The following is a 23,635-nucleotide window of genomic DNA, read 5'->3' on the forward strand; positions in this document are numbered from 1 at the left end:
ACGTTCTCATCCTAGACATCAGTTATTCTCATCTGTGATGAACAAATTTTTTTAACAAATTATTTTATTTATATAACATTTTAGAATTTCACAGTGCAGATTCAGGAGCATAGTGACGCCTTCCGCCCTGTCCGTGTTCCCCAGCCACACTCCTCTTTATGTCCTTGCTTTTTCTTTTTTAAAAATTTTATAATGGCATACTTAAAAAGTTCATTTCACAATCAGATTCACTACTCTATCAAGTGAAGAGTTCAACAAACAGTAGGAAAAACACTGTCCCTGAAAAGTACACAGTAACCAAATCTGAAAATGTCAGTTTGCTTATATAGATTGCATTGTTTATACACTGTGTTAAGTACCATAGAAGAAGGAAAACATATGATATTTGTCTTTAGGATTGGCTTCTGTCACTAAGCATAATGGTTCCCAGTTAAATGCCTTTTGTTGCAAAAGTCAGAATTTTATTCTTTTGATGGCTGAGTGGTATTCCGTTGTGTATATTCCAAATTTTCTTGATCTACTCTGGGTTGGTAGACACCTGGGTTAATTCCATGTCTTAGCTATTGTGAATTAAGTTTCTATAAACATGAGAGCATAGATAACTGTCTCATATGCTTATTTTTATCTTGTTTGGGTAAATTTGTAAGAGTAGAATGACTGTGTTATGTGGTAGGTCTTGTCTGAGTTCTGAAGCATCTCCAACTGTCTTCCATAGCAGTGTGGTAGTTTGCATTTACACCCAGAACTTAACCTGGATCTCCTTCATGGATGGCTGCGACCCAAGGTTACTGCATCTCCTGCTCCCTTCAAGGGTACACATTACGTGGCAGGTAGAACTAGAAGTGAAACTGGGACTTGAACCCAGACATTTCAATGGAGGATGAAGGTGTCCCAAGCAACATCTTAACTGATGCACCAAATGCCTACCTCCCTCCATTTTTTGGGTCAATTTTATGTTCATTTTATTGAAATAATTTTTTCTTTTTTTCTTAGATTTTTGATTTGTTTATGAAAAGATAACATTTCATGTATTTTACATATACCAGCTTAAGAACGTAATGAAACTTCCCACCTCCCTCCTACTCTGCTTTCTCCATTCCTTCTTATTTCTCTTTTTTCAATGGCATCCTTTCGCTTTACTTAATAATCACGAGTTTAATTCTCCACTAAGTAAAGAATTCAACAAGTAGTAAATAGAAAAACCACTGTTCCTCAGGGTATAAATGATAAGGAATATAAACAATAATCAAATCTCAATATGTCAATTTCAGTCATATAAATTACATTTTTCTGGACTCTTTGTTACCACAAATCATAGAAAAAAAAAAATTTGTCTTTTTGTGTCTGGCTTCTTTCATTAGGCCAAATAGTCTCCAGTTACATTCATTTTGTTGTGGAAGACAGGATTTCCTTCTTTTTTATGACTGAATGGAATTCCATTAAAATCTACATTTTAAAAATGTATATCACATTTTTTTTTAAAGATTTATTTTTATTATTTTTTATTGGAAAGGCAGATATACAGAGAGGAGAGACAGAGAGGAAGATCTTCCGTCCGATGATTCACTCCCCAAGTGAGCGCAACGGGCCGATACTATGCCGATCCGAAGCCAGGAGCCTCTTCCGGGTCTCCCACGCGGGTGCAGGGTCCCAAAGCTTTGGGCCGTCCTCTGCTGCTTTCCCAGGCCACAGGCAGGGAGCTGGAAGGGAAGCGGGGCTGCCGGGATTAGAACCGGCGCCCATATGGGATCCCGGGCGTGCAAGGCGAGGACTTAACCACTTGCGCCACCGCGCCGGGCCCGTATATCACATTTTTAAAAAATTTTGAATTTTATGGTACAATTCCGTAGGGTCTGGGATTTCCCACCCACCAAATTTCCACCTCCCGCCTGATTTTTCCCAAAGAAGTCATTCCGAAAAGGACAAATACCATATGTTGTCTCTAATATAAGGAAGCCATCATGCAAACTGTAAGTACAGTAACCCTTTCCATACTGTTTTTGCTGCATCCCATGTGCTTTGGTGTTTTTTTATTTTCATTTCTTCCAAATGGTTTCGTTTCTCTTCTTGAATTCATTACTGGCTCATGGATTGCGTGGTATCATCATTTTACCAAAGAGGCTTTTGTGTTTTCTCTTCCTCAGCCATGCATTGGTTATTCAATGTCACACTTTTTTGACTCCATGGTGCTGTAATTTTGTTGTTCTTGTTTTAACTTCATACCTGTTGTTAACTTTGTTTCATGGCTTCTCATTGAAGGGAATGTATATCCAGGTGTAAAGATACAATGCAGTATGCATCCCTAATTCCAAAACAAAGATGGGCTCCCTTTGAAACTGTTGGGCATATCTATCAATAGTATGCTGGACTGTCTGTATCAGCAATGTCAAGACACACTTAAATAACAGATTGATGGAATCATGACTCCTTATGAAGGACTATACTATTGTAATAATATGGGGAATATTTATCTTTCTGTTACTGGTTTTTAAACAGCTTTTACATATTAATGATATCTTAATGTTTTAATTTTCCCCAGTTTATCATTTTCAGTCTGATAGGTTTTGTAATTCTTGTTCTATGGACAGTTTTATATGATTAATTAATATTAATATTTTTCATTGTGGCTTTTTTTTTGCTCATCCTTAGATGTTGTCTCTCTCAGGTTATAAAAATCATTTACCTCTGTTTCTTTTGTTTCAGTATTTTATAAATGTTTACTTACTGATTTTAATATACTTAAAAGGCAAAATGTTAGACAGAAACAGAGAGAGATCTTTCATCTACTGGGGCAAGCCAAATCCAGGAACTTAGACACCCAGTTGAGTCTCCCACATGGGTGGCAAGGTCCTAAGCACTTGGGACAGCATCCACTACCTTCCTGGATGTATTAACAAAAAGCTGGATTGGAAGCAAAACAGCAGGGGCTTGAACTAGCACGCATGTGTGGGATACTTCTGCCCAAGTATAGCTCAGCTTGCTACACTACCACAGTTTACTTCTCTCAATCATCTGCATGACTTTATGCCTTGCATTTCATCCCAGTTTTCCTAACATAATTTTCATAAGTTTTGGATGACTTGAAAACCTGTTTTTATCCTCTTTTTAGATTGTGGGTTAGCATTTGGCAATAAACAAAATTGAGCTTATCTGTTGAAGTCTTTACATACACACACCTACACACACAGTGAATTTCGGTCAACTTTAAAAAAATTGAGATATAAACACATAACTTCCTATTTCTCATTTAATAATAAAAACATATCAGGGGTTAAGCATTGCTGTTCAGTGTGTTAATCCATCTCCTGTGATGCTGGCAGCATCCCATATGTGTGGCTATTCAAATCCTGGCTGTTCCACTTCTGATCTAGCTACCTGGTAGTGTACCTGGGAGAGCATCCAAAGATGGCCCAAGTCCTTGGCCTCTATAATCACATGTGATAACAGAATGTAGTTCAAGGCTCCTGGCTTTGCTCCATCTCGTCGTTGGCTTTTGAAGCCATTTGGAAGGCGAACCAGCAAATAAAGGGTTCTCTCTATTCCTGTCTCTTTTTCTTCTTTCTTTGTAACTCTTATAAAGAAATAAGTAAATAAATCTTAAATTGAACAGCCAACATAGCTCATTGATAAATCCTGAGTCTGTGTGTTTGAGACCACAGTCAATAGAGCTAAACAGCTGTAATGGCTTCAGTTTTGCCATTTGCCATACTTTCCAGCAGTTCTTATGTTTACATCTGGCTCATTTAATACAGTTCTGACACCTGCTTGGTACTATTGTTTTTTAACTTATGAATTTCATGTATTCCCGATAATTTTTTTCTGCCCCATACTGTTTTCATTACTATAACATTGTGTTTAGCACACTTTTCAAAATGTCCCCACTTTACAATGAATTTTAAAACTTGACATGAACTATATTATCATTTTGTTCTGTTTTAAACAAACCAAGTCACATTAGGGTTTTGGTTAGAGTATCTTGAATATGTATTACTTTCAGAAAAGAATCAGCATCTTTATAATGCTGCATTCTTCTCAGAAACAGATTCTCTTTAAATTTTCCATTATATCCAAATATATTTTTACCTTTGGATAAGTTTTTTGTTAAATTTGCTCCTGAATATTTTGTTGCTGTTGGCTGTTGCCTGGGACTTTAATTAAATTTCATAAATGAAAATATTATATCTGTAAGAAATAATTGGTGTTTTATATACTAGTTTTGTGGATTACTATTCATACATTAAAAAATATTTGTAATAGTTCTGCCATTGACGATTTTGACTTCCAAGGAGGACACAAAATTGTCAGCAAATAATCTTAATTCCCCTTTACTTCCTGCTTTTATTTCCTGTCCAGTAAATAACATTAATAAGACACCTTTGCCCTACTTGTGATTTCAGTGAAAATGCTGCTACTCGTTCATGATTTAACATGCTGACAACATGCCAACCAGAGCAGGCAGTGTGACATAAAGCCGTTACGTGGGATGCCCCACATCTTATGTAGGAGTGCCACTCTAAGTTCCAGCTACTCCGTTTTTGATCCAGCATTGAGCTAATGTGTCTTAGAGATAGCAGATAGTGAATTAAGGATTTTGTATTCTGCCACACCGATGAGAGGTCTGGGTAAAATGTCTGGTTTTGGCCTGGCTCAGTCCTGGCTCTTGTGGGGCGTTTGGAGAGTGAACCACTGCATGGAAGAGCTCTCTCAGTGTTAGATACATTCCTCTCCTTTCCTTTATCTTATCCCGTCGTGAAACACTCTACTAGGTTCTGCAACAGAACAGGTTTGCATTCACTAAGTTCCTGTTCCTGTAGTTAAATTTACTGAGGTGCTGCTTCTAGACAACTTGTCATTTGTGAGTAGAGTGTACTCGTAGTTTAGTCTTTATCAGAGCTGTGGCTGTGGGTTGTCTGCACAGTGTGCAGTGATCCTGATAGTTTTGCTCAGTAAAACATGATTTTCCTGTTAAATTTAAAGGATCAGCTCAGCTGAAGACCTACAGCTGGAATGAAACAAAAGCTGCAGAGAATTGTTGAAGTAACAGGATGGGATTTGGCACGTGGGGGCTTGAGCAAGACGTGTGAAACAACAGGTGCTATGGGGCTGTTATCAGTGGTTTTTTTAATTAACATCTGTTTTTAGCCCAAAGCACTTTACTGAGAACACAGCTCCTGTGCCTGTAGTCAGAGATAAATGCAGGCTATTGAGAAGCAGCTCAGTGGTAAGGTTAGTAAAACATAAAGGTTTTCCTTCTTAGGAAGAATAATGGAGGTTACTGGATGTAGACATCTAAGATAAACCGCTGTTAAAACTGTGCTTGGCATAAAGTATGTTGGCAATTTAGCAGAGCTTTGTGTTTGAAAAAACACATTTTGAAAGTTTTTAAAAATTGGAAGTTACATATTTATGGAAGGGTGTGAAAGCAGTTTCGTTGGTGAGTTTTATATCAGAAAAATGTCTGCCAGCATTGTCTAACAGCTGAAACTTTAACTTTGAGCTATTTAATGCTTATATGCTTTAAATTACTGAAGTTACACGAAGACACAGACTTTTCAAGATTAAGGTATGATTTGTTTTGCATTGTTTTGGGGTGGAAGTAATTTTTAGAAATGTTTTAATTGATTACTTTTTAACATAAATTTACTAGTCTAACGCTCCCAAAAGTTACTAACTTACAAGGTACAGTTTTTGAAAATCATGGAATTCACCTATCAGGGTCATTTTCATTGTTTCTAATCTGAGACTGCTTGACATACAGCTTCTGTGAATATTTGTGAATTTTATTTTTTTTCCGAGGTACAGAATCAAAGGTGTGCTTGCTACATTATGGGCTTTATCAGTTGTGCTTGGTTTTGTAAGAAATTGAAACTTTTCTAAAATGGCCATATTATTTTGCATTCCCACCAATCACATGTATGAGATCCAGTCTCTCTTCAATCCTTATCAGCATGCCTATTATTTTTAATTTTAGCTGTTATAGTCAATATGTAATGATATGCAGCTGATACTGAGCATCCTCTCACATGTTTCTTTTCCATTTGTATACTCTCTGGTGAAATGTTTTTTAGAGTCCTTTGCTTATTTCTAATTAAATGTTCTGCACACAGGCTTTTAGAATTTTGTTGATTGGCTTTACAATGCAAGTTTGGTATTTTATGAGCAAGAGAACTATTGCAAGACTATTTGATCCTGTGGATGTTTAAAATGCTTAATAAAATAAAGTAGATAAGTAAGAGAGCAACTCCAGGGAGAAAAAATATGTCAAAGCCAAGTACAGCCTGGAAACCGGGGCTTTTGTTAAAAAGTAGAAAATATCTGCAGAACCAAGTTGGAATTTTTAAAATGAGTTGTAGCTATGAACTAGAAAAATAATTTGCTTTTAAAAAAATTATTTATTTATTTCTATTGGAGAGACAGATTCACAGAGGAAAGACAGAAAGATCTTGTGTCCACTTACCTACTCCCAAAACAGCCACAACAGCCAGAGCTGAGCCTATGTGAAGTTGGTCTCCCACTCAGGTGCAGGGTCCCAAGGCTTTGGGTTGTCCTCCACTGCCCTCCTAGGTCACAAGTAGGGAGCTGGATGGGTAGCAGAGCAGGTAGGACACCCGTATGGTACCCATATGGGATCCCGGGTGCATGCAGGCTAAGATCCAACCACTGAGCCATTGTGCTAGGCCCAATACTTTACTTTCTTTCATCTGGATCTAGGTTGATTGGCAGTGGAGGACTTGGAAGAATACTTGGTTCAAGGAATGTGATTTTTTTAAAGGTTTATTTTATTACAAAGTCAGATATACAGAGAGGAGGAGAAACAGAAAGATCTTCCATCCGATGATTCACTCCCCAAGTGACCGCAATGGCCAGTACTGTGCCAATCTGGAGCCAGGAACTTGTTCCAGTCTTCCACACAGGTGCAGAGTCCCAAGCCTTTGGGCCGTCCTCAACTGCTTTGCCAGGCCATAAGCAGGGAATTGGATGGGAAGTGGGGTCGCAGGGATTAGAACAGGCACCCATATGGGATCCAGGCATGTTCAAGGCAAGGACTTTTAGCCGCGAGGCCACAGCACCACGTCCAGAAATGTGATTTTTAATCTCGGTTCTAACGACTGAGACCTTTGACACGATCACCTCTTTAACCATAACCTGGGAAATCAAATCACTTGTTCACCTTTATTGTAGCCAACAAGACAGTTAGCAGAAAATAGTTACATTAAGAAATTCTACCAATAAAACTTAACTTAAAAAATAATGGAATATCAGAGCAACACAATAGCACTTGATTGTAAATGTAATCATTTTTACAACATGAAACATTTACATTAAAAAGAGTACATTACTGGTTTTTCCTGACTTTAAGCGTTATTACATGCTGACTGTGACAAAGGAGGACCCAGTACACTTATGGCCAGTTCACTGTATTTGTGAGGAATGCATGCCAGCTTCAAAAGCGTAGAACCAGCATCCTGGAGCTGGGGAGGGCGCCGTTGCTTTCTATGGCCGGCCTCCTTCATGGAGTCCTGGGCAAGGGTGTGGTGTGACACAGACACAGACTTTCAGCCAGATTTTTGCCTCCATGGGAGATGCTGGCTTTAGCCTCCTCTCTTTTAATATTAAAACAAGAACATTGAACCATGTTCAGGCTTGCGGCAGCTGTCTTTTCAAGCACAGGTGTGTGATTTCTCCATGCTTATTCATCTCATGATAGAATCTATTCAATTGTATTTTGTCTACAATCAAGTTGAAATATTTTAAAGGTATGAGTGCTAAACATTGAAAATCATTTCATATTGATTTTTGAAGCATACTCATAACTGCCGCCATATATGAACTAACTTATCACACTAATTACTTAAGGTTGGTTGGGAGAAGAAATTACATTGCTTTTGTTCTTATAGATAAGAAATAAGCACATAAAAGTGTTGAAATGCAGCAGTATTCTGGGACTTGCAAAACTACATAGGAGACAAATATTTTGCAACTTTAGTTATTAAAAAACTATTTTTTGACAGTTTTAGTCAGGAATTCAGGGATTTGAGAATATTCTTAAAGTATATAAATTGACTATTTGCATTCATATAGGTAAACAAAGCATCCTGGAAGCTTTTAACTTGCTGTTTTGTGTTGCAAAAATGTTTCGCATCGCCAGAAGATTCCCAAAGCTTTCTACAAATACCTACACAAAGCAAAAGTTCAATTTAGGCCAAAATGGAATGGAAAGGCAGAGTTTGACCCACGCTACCAAAGCTCCTCTTACACCATATATTGTAGTCTGTGGAGATACAGCTTCAACCCTCTGATACTTTCAGTGCAGACTTTAAACCCACACCTGTCGGGTGCTGTTGGGACTGTTAGACCTAAAACAGCTTTTGGAGAGAGGATGGAGTGTACCAAAAAAAAAAAAAAAAAACCAAAAAACTATATATATATATATGTATATGTGTGTGTGTGTGTGTGTGTGTGTGTGTATACATATATATATATAGTGTTAAGGGAAGGAAATCATTTGCCTCTAAATTCCTCCATTTTAGTCTTTTAGGAAAGAAGGGCTGGGATCTAGCTAGGTTCCTGAATGTGATTCCACAGAATCACATTCTACTATCACCTGCTACTTGGTGAAGTGATCCAGCTATTTCCTTGTTAAAAAGAGACATGTCCCAGCTGGGAGAAAGTCCAGGGTGCCCAAGTGGTGTAGTCAGTTTTTATAAACTTCCCTCTTGTTAAGTGCACTTTTCTCCATGAAGGATGAAAATAAAACTGTTTGTTCTTCATTCAAATCAATTCAACTTCATTTGAATCATTTTAGTCTGTCCCTACACCCTCCATATGAAAGATTAAAAGGAAAGAAACCACCTTGAGAGTTTTCTTCCCAGAGAATTCAGACTAAATTCAATAATAATGAGAAATGCCAATTAAATTTTTATCTTTGCATATTTTATTCTTACTGAACAATCAATTTGTCTTAAAATGGATTTTTAGATATAGAGAGTTTAAGGATAGGAAGTGGTTATTCCAAGCAATTATCAGTTTTCAATGATTTATTTTTATTTGAATGGCAGAGTTGCACATATGCACAGAGAAAAAGAGATAGATTCTATCCACGGATTCATGCCCCAGATTATTTCTAACAAACCATAATGGCCAGAGCTGGGTCAGTCCAAAGCCAGGAGTCAGAAACTTCTTCTAGGACTCCCATGTGCTTTCAAGGGCCATGGCCTTGGGTCTTTTTTGTCTACTTTCCAAGGCAATAGCAGGAAGCTGGATCAGAAATGGAGCAGCTGGGACACAAACTAGTACCCATATAGGATGCCAGTGCTACAGGTGGAAGCTTATCCTAATGTACCACGGTTCTCGTCCTCAGGAGGTTAATTGGATACAGTACAGAACAGAGGGACATTCTGTTGATTTCACATTAACATCATAATATAGGGAAGTAAATATTAAGTAAATATTAGGAATTAGAATTAATAAATTATACTTAGGTACATCTAAACTAAGATCTAAAATTTTTTTTAATTTATTTTTATTAGAAAGTCAGATACACAGAAAGAAGGGGAAACAGAGAGGAAGATCATCTGTCCAGTGATTCACTCCCCAGGTAGTGGCAATGGCCAGAGCTGAGCTGATCCGGAGGCAGGAACCAGGAGCTTCCTTCCAGGTCTCCTGCACGGGTGCAGATTCCCAAGGCTTTGGGCCGTCCTCTACTGCTTTCCCAGGCCACAAGCAGGGAGCTGGATAGGAAGCAGGACTGCTGGGACTAGAATCAGCACCCATATGGAATATAATTTACCAACTCTGAGCATTCCTGGCAATTATCTTAATTCTTTTATTAGACTTTTTGGAATCTTCAGTGTCCTCTATTTTTCTTAATTACTCTTTACATGTATATTTTGAAGATTTATTTATTTGAAATGCAGAGTAATAGAGAAAGAGATGGAAACAGAAGATAGAGACAGAGATTAGCCATCTGTTAATTAATTCCCCCTAGACAACCACAGCAGCAGGGGCTGGGACACACTGAAGCAAGGAAGATATAAATCCACCCACTTCTCCCTCAGCGATGGTTAAGACTAGGCACTAGAGCATTTATCCTCTGTCTTCCCAAGATGCATAATGGGAAGCTGAATCCAAAGAACAGCTATGATCCAGAGCAGCACTCTCCTGTGGAATGCAGGTTTCCCAAGCAACAGCCCAAACCATCACAGTGTAATGCCTGCCACTATTCTATATTTTTAATTCTCTTTTTTGTGTTATACAGCACCTGTTAGTTCACTAATGCAGTTATTTCATTTAGTTTCACTAATCAAAATTTTCATTTCTAAATGTTTTTATTCATAAAATTTATCTTGTAATTTTATTGTCATTTTAAATACCAATTTTCATGAGTATATCTTTTATTTCCTTAAATGTTTTATTCATTAGTGCCAGTGTAGTGATGCAGTAGGTTACTGGCACTTGAAACTCCAGCATTCCCAATCACAGTGCTGATTTGAGTCTTAGTTGCTCTGCTTCTAATCTGCCTTCCTGCTAACTCTAGGGTGCAGAAGGTGATGCTCTAAGTACTTGGATCCTTGTCACCCTGAATAGATTTCCAGACTCCTGGTTTTGGCCTGGCCCAGCCTTGGACATTGGGAAAGTGAAGAAGTGAATGGAAGTTCTCTTTCTCTTTTTCCCTCTGTCAGTCTGCTTTTTGAATAAATAAAATCTCAGAAATATTTTATGTGAAACTATTTTGTTCTAACTTTAAGAATTTTCTGAAATCCATAGTTTTTTAAATTTTGGTCATAGAGGTTTGTTCTTGATGGTCTTTAGGAACTCATATTTGTTTGATCTTAATTTATGATAATGTATTGGAGCCTCTTTCACAAGAGCTTTTAATTCAGACATAAATGTTTGTTTCTGTCAAAATTGAAGACATTAAAACCTTGGGTCACTTTCATCCTTTGACCTACTCCACAGTCTTGGTTTTAGACTCTCTGTTTGGCTGAATCAGAAAGTTTAAGCACCATTATGTTTAAGGCTTGTTCAGAGCTTAGTATAGACCTCAAAGTAGCTCTGTGTTTTTGTAACTGCTGTCTTTTTAGGGATCCTTACTAAAGTTTGTATCAAATGATTTCATTAGGTTGATTATTTCTTGATTGAGGATGTGATACCTTTGGATATATTTACTTTTTTACAGTCCTATAACAAACTTTAAAGCATTTTTAGTAAGGAAATGAGTTGGAGCTTCTTTTGATAGTTCTGTTCTCCATGGTGCCTGATGTTGGCATCACTTATCAATAACATTTGTCATTATGTATTACCTACAAGGAGAGCACGTTGTGATGTATCCTGCCCCCAATTTCATTGTCTGTAATTTCAGTTTGTCCTTTATATGGTTACTAAATTGATGTTTTGATGTACATATTAGAGATGTTAAGTTTTTTTAGCCTGGAGATAAGTGTGAAACTGAAGAAAATGGATTTTAGAAAGGTACATTTGTGAGTCAGTGAGTGTTTTATTATCAGTGTCATGGGAGTGTAACTTTGGCAAGGAGACAGATAATGAGCTAGGAAGAAGAGTAAGGAGATGCAATCTGAAAGGAACTGGAGGCTATAGAGAATTTTCAGGAATGGTATATTACAGGATTAGATGTGGTCTGAGGGGGAAACAAGCTGAGGACCTACCTTTAAGTTTAACCATTAAAAGATGAGTGATTACCATTGCTAGAATAGTTACAGCAGAGAAGGAACAAATGCACAATAACAGTAAATGCTTAGCACACTTTTACTAATCCTTCCACCTCTTTTGTAGTACATCACATCCATTGGCTAGCTCAGTAGGCTTCCACGTGTAAGACACTCTTCATTCACAGAAGTGTGCAGAACTAATATGGAAGTGCTCCTCGTTAAGTGCTAGTCAAGAAATCACCAAATATAACATGGAAACTATACAAGTATTTTGAGTTTTGGACCTAACATATAATAGACCTGTATGTATACTATTAGCAAACTGAGGGGTTAGGCTTTTTTGTTTTGGGTTTTTTTTTTCACAGGAAGGTAGAATGCCTATGAGGATGCCATCATCCTATATTGTAATGCTTGACTTCAAATCCTGGCTTTGTTCAAGCTTGTTTCCTGCTGTTGCAGCAGACAAGGTTATGGTTATCCTTGAAAATTAAACAGAAGATCTCTAAAGGGCCAAGTATAGTAATATTTCACATCTAGAAGACCATAAGGGGCTCTTTGAAAATGTTGTTCCTGGGGGCCAGTGTTGTAAGTTAAGCTGCTATGTGCAGTACAGGCATCCCAAATGAGTGCTGGTTCAAGTTCTAGCTGCTCCACTTCCTATCCAGCTCCTGCTCATGTGTGTGGGATAGCAGCAGAAGTCAGCCAAACTGCTTGGGCCCTTGCACTCATGTGGGAAACCTAGGAGAAGCTGCTGGCTCCTGGCTTGAGCCTAGCACAGCCCCAGCATTGTAGTAATCTGGGAGAAAATCAGCAAGTGGAAGTTTCTCTCTCTCTTCTTCCTCTTCTTCTTCTTCTTTCTCTTTCTCTTTCTCTTTCTCGTTCTCTCCTCCCCTCTCTCTCAACATGTGTGTATCCCTGTCTTATATCTCAATAATTCTCTCATAGAAATGTTTTACCCATGAGAAAGAAACCAGTGTCACATAAATGCATTATGTAAACAGGTTTCTCCTTTTTTACAGGTTTTTTTTTTCCCCGCAACTAACATGCAACATTTCTCTTTCTTTCTTACAGGTACCAGAGATTTGAAAAGGCATTCCTGCTGGCTGTTGACATTGGTGCTCGTGACCTGTTTATGGTGAGTCCTCAGAGATGATTTTGTCGTTTTAGTTCTAAGGCTGAGTAAGTTGTCAGCCTTTGTGACCATTAAAAAAGGATTAGTGTCATATGCAGTCTTAGATACATGGTAGGGAAGCATTGTCCCATCTTGGCTTACAGCTTTACCTTCATGGCACTGGTCAATAGCCATCTAGTATCTTTTGACTTGTTGACATTTTTCTTGCCAGAGTTCTAAGGGTCTTTTATGTTTTCTAAGAATTTATTCATCTTCACCTTTTCTCTTTATCTTCTTTGATGTGAAGGCTTCACACCTTTCTGTCTAATAAGCTTAAATGTCTTTCTAATGCATTCTGAAGTAACAGCCTCGGAGAAAAACATCAACCAAACAGAGCAATCTGTAGATTTTGGATATGCTCAGGCTTTCCCTTAGATTTTAGTAAGAAGTAAGGAATTATGAATGTTTTTCCTTAAAGCAACCATAGTGTAACTCACTATGCTGTATGCTCACATATGCTATAGTTCTTCCACATATTAACTAGAGAACTTGTTCCTTTACAGATCATTGTATTCTCTATCAAATCCGTATTTTCTAAGATCCTTCATTAAATGCCACAGTGTTGCCATAAACCAGATTCCTTCCCAGCATATGATTTCCCAGCATATTCTGTTCTGCAACAGAGTTATAAAAGCAATAGTAGAAGAAAAGCTTCTTAAATGCAAGCAAAAAATCACAAAGTTCTTTTGCCACAATTAATACGTTTTGTAGTGGCTTTTTTTTTTTAAAGATGTATTTATTTACTTAAAATTGATAGCTGCAAGGCGAAGGGGAGAGATGGGGAATGGAGAGAGAGTGAACGAATGAACGAGAATCTTCTGTTTGTTGGTTGGATCGGAAATGGAGCATCTGGGATAGCAGTCAGCTACCCACGTGGGATTCTGACTCCCAGGCTCTGGCTTTATCTATTACGTTGCAGTACTAGTTCCAACATTTTGTGGCTTAAACATTAATGCTCTGTGTGCTAATATGAATTCATCATGTTAGGTCACCTATCTTTGGATTTTGACGTTTAAATATATAAATAAGTTTGCTTCATTCAGTTAAATTGCAATTTTATTGATCATAACATAATTTCTCAAAATACTTGAAAGTATGGACATTCTGTCCGTTACCTTTATTTGCTGTGTCTAATTAAGCAGGCGTATTGATACACTGAGAGAAGGTTTTTTTCATCAGAATCTACATGTATGGACATTACATCATCAGAAATATAATTGCAACTTTAAAAATTTTTTTTCTGTCTCATTAACATGACTCACCTTTCTGCTTTTTTAGCTTGGCTGCTTCCTCACCCTATAAATGCAGATTTTCTACTTTGTCCATATTCTGTTTTTTTTTTTGTTCTCTAGCCAAGATGAGAATTGCAGACAAAATTTCTCTGTCAAACTATTACATTCTTGTTTTTTTTTTTATAAAATTTATTTTGACACTATTTACATAGTTAATTAGGGTAAGAAGGTTCAAGGGCTACAGGAAAGTGGATAATACTAGTATGTTTTCCATATTGTTACCTTCATGTTTAAAGGGGGGTATTAAGGGAGAAGGCCCACCCAATTTCCCTCCCTCCCCAGGTCCCGGATGTAGGGCATGCTCTGAGGTTCTTGCTCAAGTGGTTTTGATATTGCCACAGCCATGAATCGCTGTCAATCTTGCCACTCCAAGCACTATGAGATCTTTGAAAAATCCACTGATTGACATAGTCCATCATAGCTGAGATGGTTGATTGACTTCTTCTGTCTTCTCTCTTTTCTTCGTTAGGGTTCTGAGTCCAGCATTTAGATTAGGAAGATCTCCAAAGAAACTTCTTGTATGTGCTAGCAAGTACAGGGCCTGGCACCGTCCATCGCTCCAATCAGCTGGTGGTTGCAATTGCTGGGTTGGTTCTGTTTTCACTCCCGACTTACACTGGAACCAATGGGTGTTGCAGTCCAGCCTGGTTCTGCCCAGCACGTACTTGGCCATCACATAAACCAGTGGGAGCTGCAGCCTAGTTGGAGCGACCCACAATAACCCCCACCAGGCCTGCCCCCTACCCTGGTTTTCCAGTAAGTGTAGCAGTAATCCAGTCTGTCCCACACCCCATTCCACCCCAGCCGCTATCTTAGTTTTATGTCCTCCTGTGGAAGTGGTAGCCCAAGAGGGATGAGCCCACTGTTTCCCTCCCAGGCCTCTCCCACTCCCAGATTCCAGTTGACGCTGCGTCTAAGCCCAAACAACCCTCGCCCACTTTAATTTTGTTTGCACCAGTAGGAATAATCCGCCCAGCCCGGCTTTTCCCTGATCTAGTCCACATGAGGCGCACAGGTGTGGTAGCTCTGCCTAGTCTGGTCTGCCCCCATCCCAGCCTATGTTCTCCAGCGGAAGTAGCTGTCCAGCAAAGGAACCCTCCCTTATTCCCCTGCTGGCTCTGCCTACTTCCTTTCTTGTTCTCAGGCTGGTTGGGCGCTGCAGTCACATACGGTACAGGCAACCTCACCTTGGCATTACATTTTGTGCACTAGTCTTTGTTGCAACCGAACCTGGCTCGGCCCACACTGGTGCCTGGATTTGCCAGTGGATGACGTGGACAGATTCAGCCTGGTCTTGCCCCCACGTCTGCCAATTGTATGCCAGTGGGTAACTTACCATGGCCTTTTCTGGGCTGTTTCCTATCATGTTTCTTGCGCTTACCTGCCGGGACTGTGTCCTGCCAGAGGAGTTGCCCAGGCTCCTCCATCAGAACCTCTCCCAATGCCAGGTTTCATGCTTACCAGTGGGTCCATGAGCCAACCCTACTCAGTCCACCCCCTGTCATAGCAGGAACTGTGGCTTTTCCTGACTGGCCTTCCACCCAATCTGGTTCTTGCTGTTGGATGTTGCAGCCCAGCCATGGTTTGTCCATACCCACATATGGCTCACACATGGCTCAGTAGGGGTTTGAGACCTTGGCAAGTCCATCCCATATCTGCCCTGGTCCTCCAGGACACCAGGGGGTGTTGGGGTCCAGCCTGGTTCGGTGCATTCAATCCCAGTCCACACTTGTGCCAAGGGAGACTACAACTGTTTCCAGATCAGAACGCAGCCCTGCTTCCAGGCCACGTGCCTCTTGGTGGGAACCTCAGCCCAGCTAGGGTTGTCCCCTTAGCTCCCCAACTGGGTCTGTTCCCAGCCATAGATCACTTGCCTGCCAGTGGATGCTCTGACTCAGCTTGGCACAGCCCCTCCCCTGTCCCGAACTCTGCCTTAGACACTGTGTCTTAGCGTCCCTGGCTCCCGCAGACCAATAGGTACAAGAGCCTAGCTCGGCATGACCTGTGCTCCCTCCTGGTTTCTAGTTTTACTTGTGGGCTAAGGTTTGCTCAGTCGAGCCTGATCTACTCTGTTCCCTTACCAGTTGACACATTTGCCAGCTGTTGGAGCTAATTTTGCAGGACAAGCCCCAAGCCATATCTTTTGCATGGACTGGCATTTGGTGCTCAGCATTATTAGTGATTACATGTTTTACAAAGGAAGAGTTACTACCTGTTTCAGGTCCAAGAAGCACAGAGTGGGTTCAACCTGGAGCTAATTAAGCAGCGAATCAAGGAACCAAATCCCCAGAGCACCAAATGGCGCACTGGCTGCCTGGGAAACAGCTCACCATGTGCACATGGTGGCTGTCCGGGATCCAGGCATGAGACACCCCATCCTGAGACCCACCAGCTGCCGGGAGGCTGCTGGAGGTTTAAATAACCCAGGCCCAAGGTCTCCCAAATCCCATTCACCGCCCCATGAAGGCGGTGGGTGGGTCCCGGACCTGCCCAGTCCCGGAGGCCTGCCCCCTCGGTCTACTCACCCTGAAGGAAGCGGCCCCAGAACCCAGCAGGCCCGGGGAACAGCTCACCATGTGCACATGGCAGCCGTCCAGGATCCAGGCATGAGACGCCCAGTCCTGAGACCCACACAAACTATTACATTCTATAACTCTGTTACTTCAAGTGTTAATGAATGATCAATGCTACCTCCTAAAATTTTCATCAAATTGTACTTGGTTCAGTGTTTAGTGTCAGTATAGCCAATAAGAGTATAAAGGAGCTTTTCTTGTGAGTTCAAATCTCCTTAATCAAAATAGCCTTTGTATTGATAAACTAATCCTAGTTCTAACTCATAAGGATTTTACATGTAAAAGAGAAAAACTGCTAAATAAGGGAAAGAGAGAAATAGTTTTATTTTCTATTTTATTTAAAAAGTAAATACACATTATTTGGAAGTTAATCCTTAAAATCATATGTAATTTTGCTTGCTTTCTAAAAGTCTGCATTACAAATTCAAAATGTAGATGGGCAGTGGGTATGTTTATGGTTGCAGAGTACATATTCTGAAGCTTCATGCTGAAATCATCTAAAAAAATTCTAATAGATTTTTTTAAATTTCATCTAACCAATTCTTTAGCTTTTCTACTGAAAAAATATTGCCTCTTTTTAAAGTTTAAAGTTTGTGAAATAAACAATTATCCTTATTAGTGACTTTTACATCTAAGATACTTCATCCCCAAAGACTAAATATAATACTATGTGTGTCACAAAAGGATCACAAAAAAGTATCAGTGAAACTGAAAATTCTGCTTTTGATTTAAGCATTTATCTTTACCAGTGTGGTAAAGAACGCAGACCATATGGAAATACTTCAAAAAATTCATGGAAAAGCACATTTTGAAAATCGCATTGCTTAAAATATTTTTATACAAAAATAAAGCTGTCTTAAATTCCACTTTCCACAGATGTTTTAATCTACCTTCATATGATATAACAATAAAGTCAGTATGATTGGAAAACAGAATGATAAGAAGGCTCTTACATGCCCTGTAAAGGAGTTAGAATTTATCTCAAAGGCAATGGGAAGCTGCTAAAACTTCCCAGGACAGTGATATTATCATTGTTTTGACCTGGGGTCTACAAGCTTGGTGTAAAGGACCAAGAAACAAATATTTAAGACTTCAAAAGGCATTCAGTCCCTGTGCAGTGCTCAGTTCTGGTACTGCATAACAAACCAGCCTTAGGCAATACATAAACAAATGGTTTGGCAGTGTTCCAGGAAAACTTCTTCAGTAATACTAATAAAAGTGAATACCACTTAATTTTAAAATGTGACATAGTGCAATTCTTGTAGTTTTCTTTTTACTTTTTCTCCCCAACAATTTAAAGCTGAAAAAAGAAAAAGTATGAAGCTAGGTCAGATTTGGCCTTTGGACCACACAGTTGGTTCACTGCTCATTTATAGAGCATTATGATCACTTGGGCTTCATTGTGAAGAAAAAAAAAACTGAAAAGAGAGAAGACTCTTACATGAAATATAAAGTAGACAAAGAGGTGGGTCTTTACAGTACATTCCCTGAGCTCCAATACCTCATGCTGGAATTCTTTCCTAGTCAAGTTGTTCTTGAATGAAATGAACAGAATCCCATTGTCACAATTGTACTTTATCATATAGATTCACCTATATTGCCGACCATTTAACAGACACTTCTAACAAAAACCTTTAATAGTTAGAATTCCTCAAGGGGAATCCAGGTTCATCCTAAAGAATATCCTGTCACGCATTTGGTGAAGAAATGTGCTTTTCTAGAGATATTACTAACTTCGGAAAGAAAATTTTCAGCAACCTTCCTTTTGGCTCGTGTTTTGATGCCTTCTTTCTAGTTTCCATAAATGAGTCTAGGCTACAAATTGTGGTATATTGTTTCTTATGTGCAGGGCTTCCCTCCTATCATTAGTATATTTAAAAAGTCTCTAGCCTTAATGAATGGCCAACAGTGCTAATGGAGCAATAGGATTGAACTGGTTATTTTGTTGCATGGAAAGATGGGGCATCAAGGGGTCAGGAACTCCAGAGCAGGTGCCTGCATTCATATATAATTACACACACACGTGTGTATATTAATGCATATACATACAGTTTATTTATTTATTATTTCTAATTGCGTATTGCTGTAGTTTTTGGTTCCCTTATATGTAGGATCATGTCACTATCAGAGAGGGATAATGTGACTTCCTCCTTTCCAATTTACATCCCTTTGATTTATTTTTCTTGCCTCATGGCTCTGGCTAAAAAACCTTCAGATCATAGTGAATAGTAATGGTTATATTGGGCATCCTGTCTATTTCTGGATCTTAGTGTAAATGCTTTCATGCTTCCCTGTTCAGTATGATGCTGGCTGAGTGATTGTCATATGTGGCCTTGATTGGATTGAAGAATGTTCCTTTTATACTCAATTTGTTTAATGTTTTCAGCATGAAGGGATGCTATATTTAATCAAGTAGTTTCTTTGCATATATTAAGATGATTTTTATTCTGGAGAGACCAAGCTGGACAAGGCTGCACCACCCATCAGCATGTGTATTGTCTTGATGTGGAGTGAGCAAGACTGGGCTAGGCAGGAGACAGGGTAGGGTAGAAGACAGCACTAATCCCCTAAATCTGTATAGCAATATGTAAGTATTTTGTAAACTTTATATAATTAAAGAACATTTTAAAAATCAATTATTTTATTATTCCATGATAGAAGTCAATAGACACTGGACTTTCCTCTCCACCCTCATGATAGCCCCACCCATTCAATGATTTCCCCTATATCATTACAATAGTATATTGCTTCACAATCACTCGTAAGTCCATCATTCTGCTATTTAAGCACATCCTGATATTTTAGATATGGACAATGGCAGAATCCAGTATCTTATTGGACTTTTAAAGATTTATTTTTATTTGAAAGTTTGATTTACAAAGAGAAGTAGAGACTGAAAAATCTTTTTTTTTTTTTATTGTTGTTAACATTGTATTATGTGATACAGTTTTATAGGCACTGGGGATTCCTCCCACCCCTCCCATACCCCTCCCCCCATGGTGGATTCCTCCACCTTGCTGCATAACCACAGTTCAAGTTCAGTTGAGATTCCTTCCTTGCAAGCACATCCCTAGCATAAAGTCCAGCATCTTGACTCCCCAAATTGCCACAGTGGCCGGAGTTGAGCTGATCTGAAGCCAGGAGCCAGGAGCCTCCTTTGAATCTCCTTGTGGGTGTAGAGTCCCAAGGCTTTGGGTATTCCTCTGCTGCTTTCCCAGGCTACAAAGAGGGAGCTAGATTGGAAGTGGAGCACCCAGGACATGAACCAGTAGCTGTATGGTCTCCCGGTTCTTGTATGAAGAGTATTAGCTGAAGAATAAATGCAGGAGACAACATGGCTGCTCAGGGAAGGCAGGTGTAGCTGAGAGTGCAAAGAGAGCTATGAGACCAAACTAGGTGGAAAAAATAGCTAGAGAAGAAAAATCACTGGGCTGGGTGAGTAAAGCTCCATGGAGGCCACTGGAAGGAAGCAGGAGCCAAGCAGATGAGCAAAAACAAATGAAAATGCCCAAGCTTGCAGCCATCATCCCAAGGGGAAGGTGAGCACAGACGAGTTATTTCTTTCTGATGGGTGGTTCACTTTATTATTATGTAGTGTTCCTCTGTCTCTTATTGAATGTTTTTTTTTTTATCTTGAAATCTGTATCATCTGATTTTAGAATGGCTACATTGGCTCTTTTTTCCTTTCCATTAGCTGAAATATTCTTTTCCATCCTCTAACTTTCATCTTCTGAATATCTCCTGTCTCTTGTGTTGTTTTATCTCTTTGCTCCTGGTGTTGGTGACTGAGCGAGTGAGCCTCTGGGTCTTAGTGCTAGCTGCTGCGATTGCATCTGGACTTTTCCTTGTGGTCCACTCAGGAATGTTGTGATGCAGCTGATCCTGACCCAGGCTCTGCCCCCTAGGGATCCATCGTCTTCCTCTCAGTTGGCTCCAGTATTTCTTCAGCGAATTTAGCATACAAACCCTCTAGGTGTGGGGTGAACTCTGCCTTGTTCACTGAATCCCACCCTCAGTTGGTTCACTCCCTAGAGGCTCACTCCCCAGTGGCGTACCTGCGTCAGTCTTGGGGGTGATCCACTTGGAGCATGTGGTTCCGCTTGACATTGCCTCTACTCACCAGTGTTTTGGACTATGCCTTTTTGTCTCATATTGTCTTTTGGGGGAGGCTCCCCCACCCATAGGTCTGCCTGCTTCTGTTCCCTTTGTGTTGGCTCCAAAATCACCAGGCCTTTGTGGGTCCGAGTGCCTTCGCAGCTCACCTGCACTCACCTTCCTGCTGGGCACACTGGCTACAAACTAGTGCATTTTCAGCAGATGCGCTTTGTCTGCACAGCTCCCCGCGCATCTGCAGTGGCCTTCAGGGAGCTCCGCTCCCCCCATCTGGTGATTATCTCTCTCCAGCTCCGCGGCCCACCTGAGTCTGTCTCGCAGCACTCTCTGCACTTAGGCTACACCTTCCTACTCTGATCGGCCAGCTTGTTTGCAACTCAGCTTTTCATTATTTTAAAGAACCTGCTTGAGAGGAAATGTTTATTTTAGTTTTAAGGGTTCATAGTCTAAGTTTGGGCAATCTATTGGTTTGTGTAAAAAGAGTCTTCAGGCTAACCTCATAGGTACCATTATTATGTGCACAAAACTCAACATTTAATGAGTTAATGTTTATTATTATCATAAGACTTTCAGGCTTAAATGTGAATATGAGTTAGGAGGTGAAATTCTGTTTGAATTACATTAACTTTTGAGATGTGCAGAAGTGGGATATTTTCCTTGTTACTGATCTTAGACAAAGCTTTTTGACTTTTTTTTTTTGAAGATCTGTTTATTTTTATTGGAAAGGTAGATTTGCAGAGAGAATAAAAGACAGGAAGATCTTAAATCCACTGGTGCAATTCTCAAATGGCCAGACAGACATAGCTGAACCAATCCAAAGCCAGCAGCTGGAAACCCTTTTTGGGTCTCCCACATCATGGGGACATAGTCCCAAGACTTTGGGACATCCTACACTGCTTTCCCAGGCCACACGCTGGGAGCTGGATGGGAAGTGTAGCAGCTGGGACATGAACCAACACCAGTATGGGATCCTGGCGCTTTCAGGGGGAGGATTAATTAATTGAGCTGTCATGCTGACCTTGGACTGTTTCACCATTGAATATGATCTTCATTGTCGATTTTGGATATATAATTTTTTTTTGTATTGAGTCTGGTTCCTTTTCGTTTGTTTTGATGCTAATTTTAAGAGCTGTTGAATTTTATCAAATGCAACTTTTCCTGTGGCAGTTGATGATGGTACAATTTATTGTTTCATGTTCAAATATCAATCCGTGCTTATATTCTAATAATAAGTCCAATTTGGCCATGGTGTATAATCTTCTAAATATGCTGTTGCATATAGATTGTAGAGGATTTTCACATACATGTTGATGTGTTTTGTATGAATGTTGATAGTGACATTAGTCTGTAGTTTTCTTACAGTGTTTTTGCCTGGTTTTTGTATATATAGTGCTAGCCTTACAGAATGAATTAGAAGTTGCTATCTTTTTTGTTTCTTGGAAAATTTTGAGGATTTTTTTAAATGCTTCCCAGAATGAACTCATGAAGTCATCTTCTGCAGAGATTTTGTCAGATTTTGGATTACTGTTTTAATGTCTTTACTCCATTCAGGTTTGCTCAGTTTCTGATTATGACTTAGTTTGAGTGAGCTTTGTGTTTCTAGGGATTTAGCCATTTCATATGGTATATATCCAATTTATTGGCCATTGTTTATAGAGCTGTCTTACAACCTCTTTAGATGTAGAATTTGTGCAGAGAGCTGACTTTAGTCTGATTTCTGATTTTAGTAACTTAGACTTACTTTTTTCTTAGTTTACTTAGCTGAAGATTGTTAATCTTTTCAGAGAACTTTTAGTTTTATTTGATTTTGTTTCATTCATTCTGCTGTTTTTCTATTCTCTATTTTACCTTGCTCTAATCTTTATTACTGTCTTCCTTCTGTTAGCTTTGTGTGTAGTTTGTTCTTTTGCTAATTCTTTGTAAAGTTAAACTTTTGTTTTCATTTGTTAAATGTAAGCACTTAGACACTGACTTTCTCTCGGAGCCCTACTTAGTATGTTTTGGTATGTTATGTCTGCATTTGTCTCTAAGTGTTTTATTTTTAAAACACTTTCTATTTATATATTGATTTGAAAGCCAGAGTTATGATAAAAGGAAGAGACAGAGAGATCTTTATCCACTGGTTCACTCCCCTGATGGCCACAATAGCTATGGCTGGGGTATTGTGAAGCTGGGATCCAGCAGCTTTTGTTATGCCCTTGGAAGGGAGCTGGATCAGTAATGGAGTAACTAAAATACAAACCAGGTTCCAATTGGGATGTGGCATCACAGCTGGCAACTTAAGCCACTACACTACAACACCAGCCCCTCTGTTTTCTAGTTTATTTGATAGCTTCTTTTTTTTTTTGATAGCTTCTTAATAGTATTTGTCTAGAGTATGCTAATTTTCACAAGTTTCTAAATTTTATAGCTTTTATTTTATTACTGCTTTGTAACTTTATCCTATTGTAATTGGAGAAGATATTTTGTGTAGTGTATCTACCTTTTATTAAAATCTATTGAAATTGTTGTGAACAATAAGTAAGCTTTCAGAACATGTCTAGTGATAAGCACTCTCTCGGCATTTGTTTATGAGAGAATGTCTTAATTTCTTTAAGGTCATAGTTTTGAGAAATGCTGTAATTCTAACTCAACCAAACTGAGAGTAGCTCAATGGGCATTTATATGAAACCCCAGAAATGCTTTAAGAATAAGGGTCACATAATCCTAAAACCATGCATGCAACTGAAATAGATGGCTTTTTTAGAAAAGCATAAAATCAGTATCTGAAAGGATTCATTGCTAACTTTATGTCATGCTAAAACAAAACTCTGTCCT

At 39.2% G+C, this 23,635-nt stretch overlaps 1 protein-coding gene across 2 annotated transcripts in view; it reads left to right on the forward strand.

Annotated features, from left to right (window-relative positions):
- The window catches only part of LOC121164934 (WD repeat containing planar cell polarity effector), a 263,430-nt gene that overhangs the window by 140,914 nt on the left and 98,881 nt on the right, over window positions 1-23,635 (forward strand). For both annotated transcript variants that reach the window (XM_040993340.1, XM_040993341.1), the window contains one exon: window positions 12,741-12,804. In XM_040993340.1, coding sequence (XP_040849274.1) covers window positions 12,741-12,804 — 64 coding nt within the window. The remainder of the gene's footprint in view (window positions 1-12,740; window positions 12,805-23,635) is intronic.

The sequence above is a fragment of the Ochotona curzoniae genome, unplaced genomic scaffold, assembly GCF_017591425.1.
Source record: "Ochotona curzoniae isolate NIBS_2020 unplaced genomic scaffold, NIBS_Ocur_1.0 contig_883, whole genome shotgun sequence".
NCBI lineage: Eukaryota > Metazoa > Chordata > Mammalia > Lagomorpha > Ochotonidae > Ochotona > Ochotona curzoniae.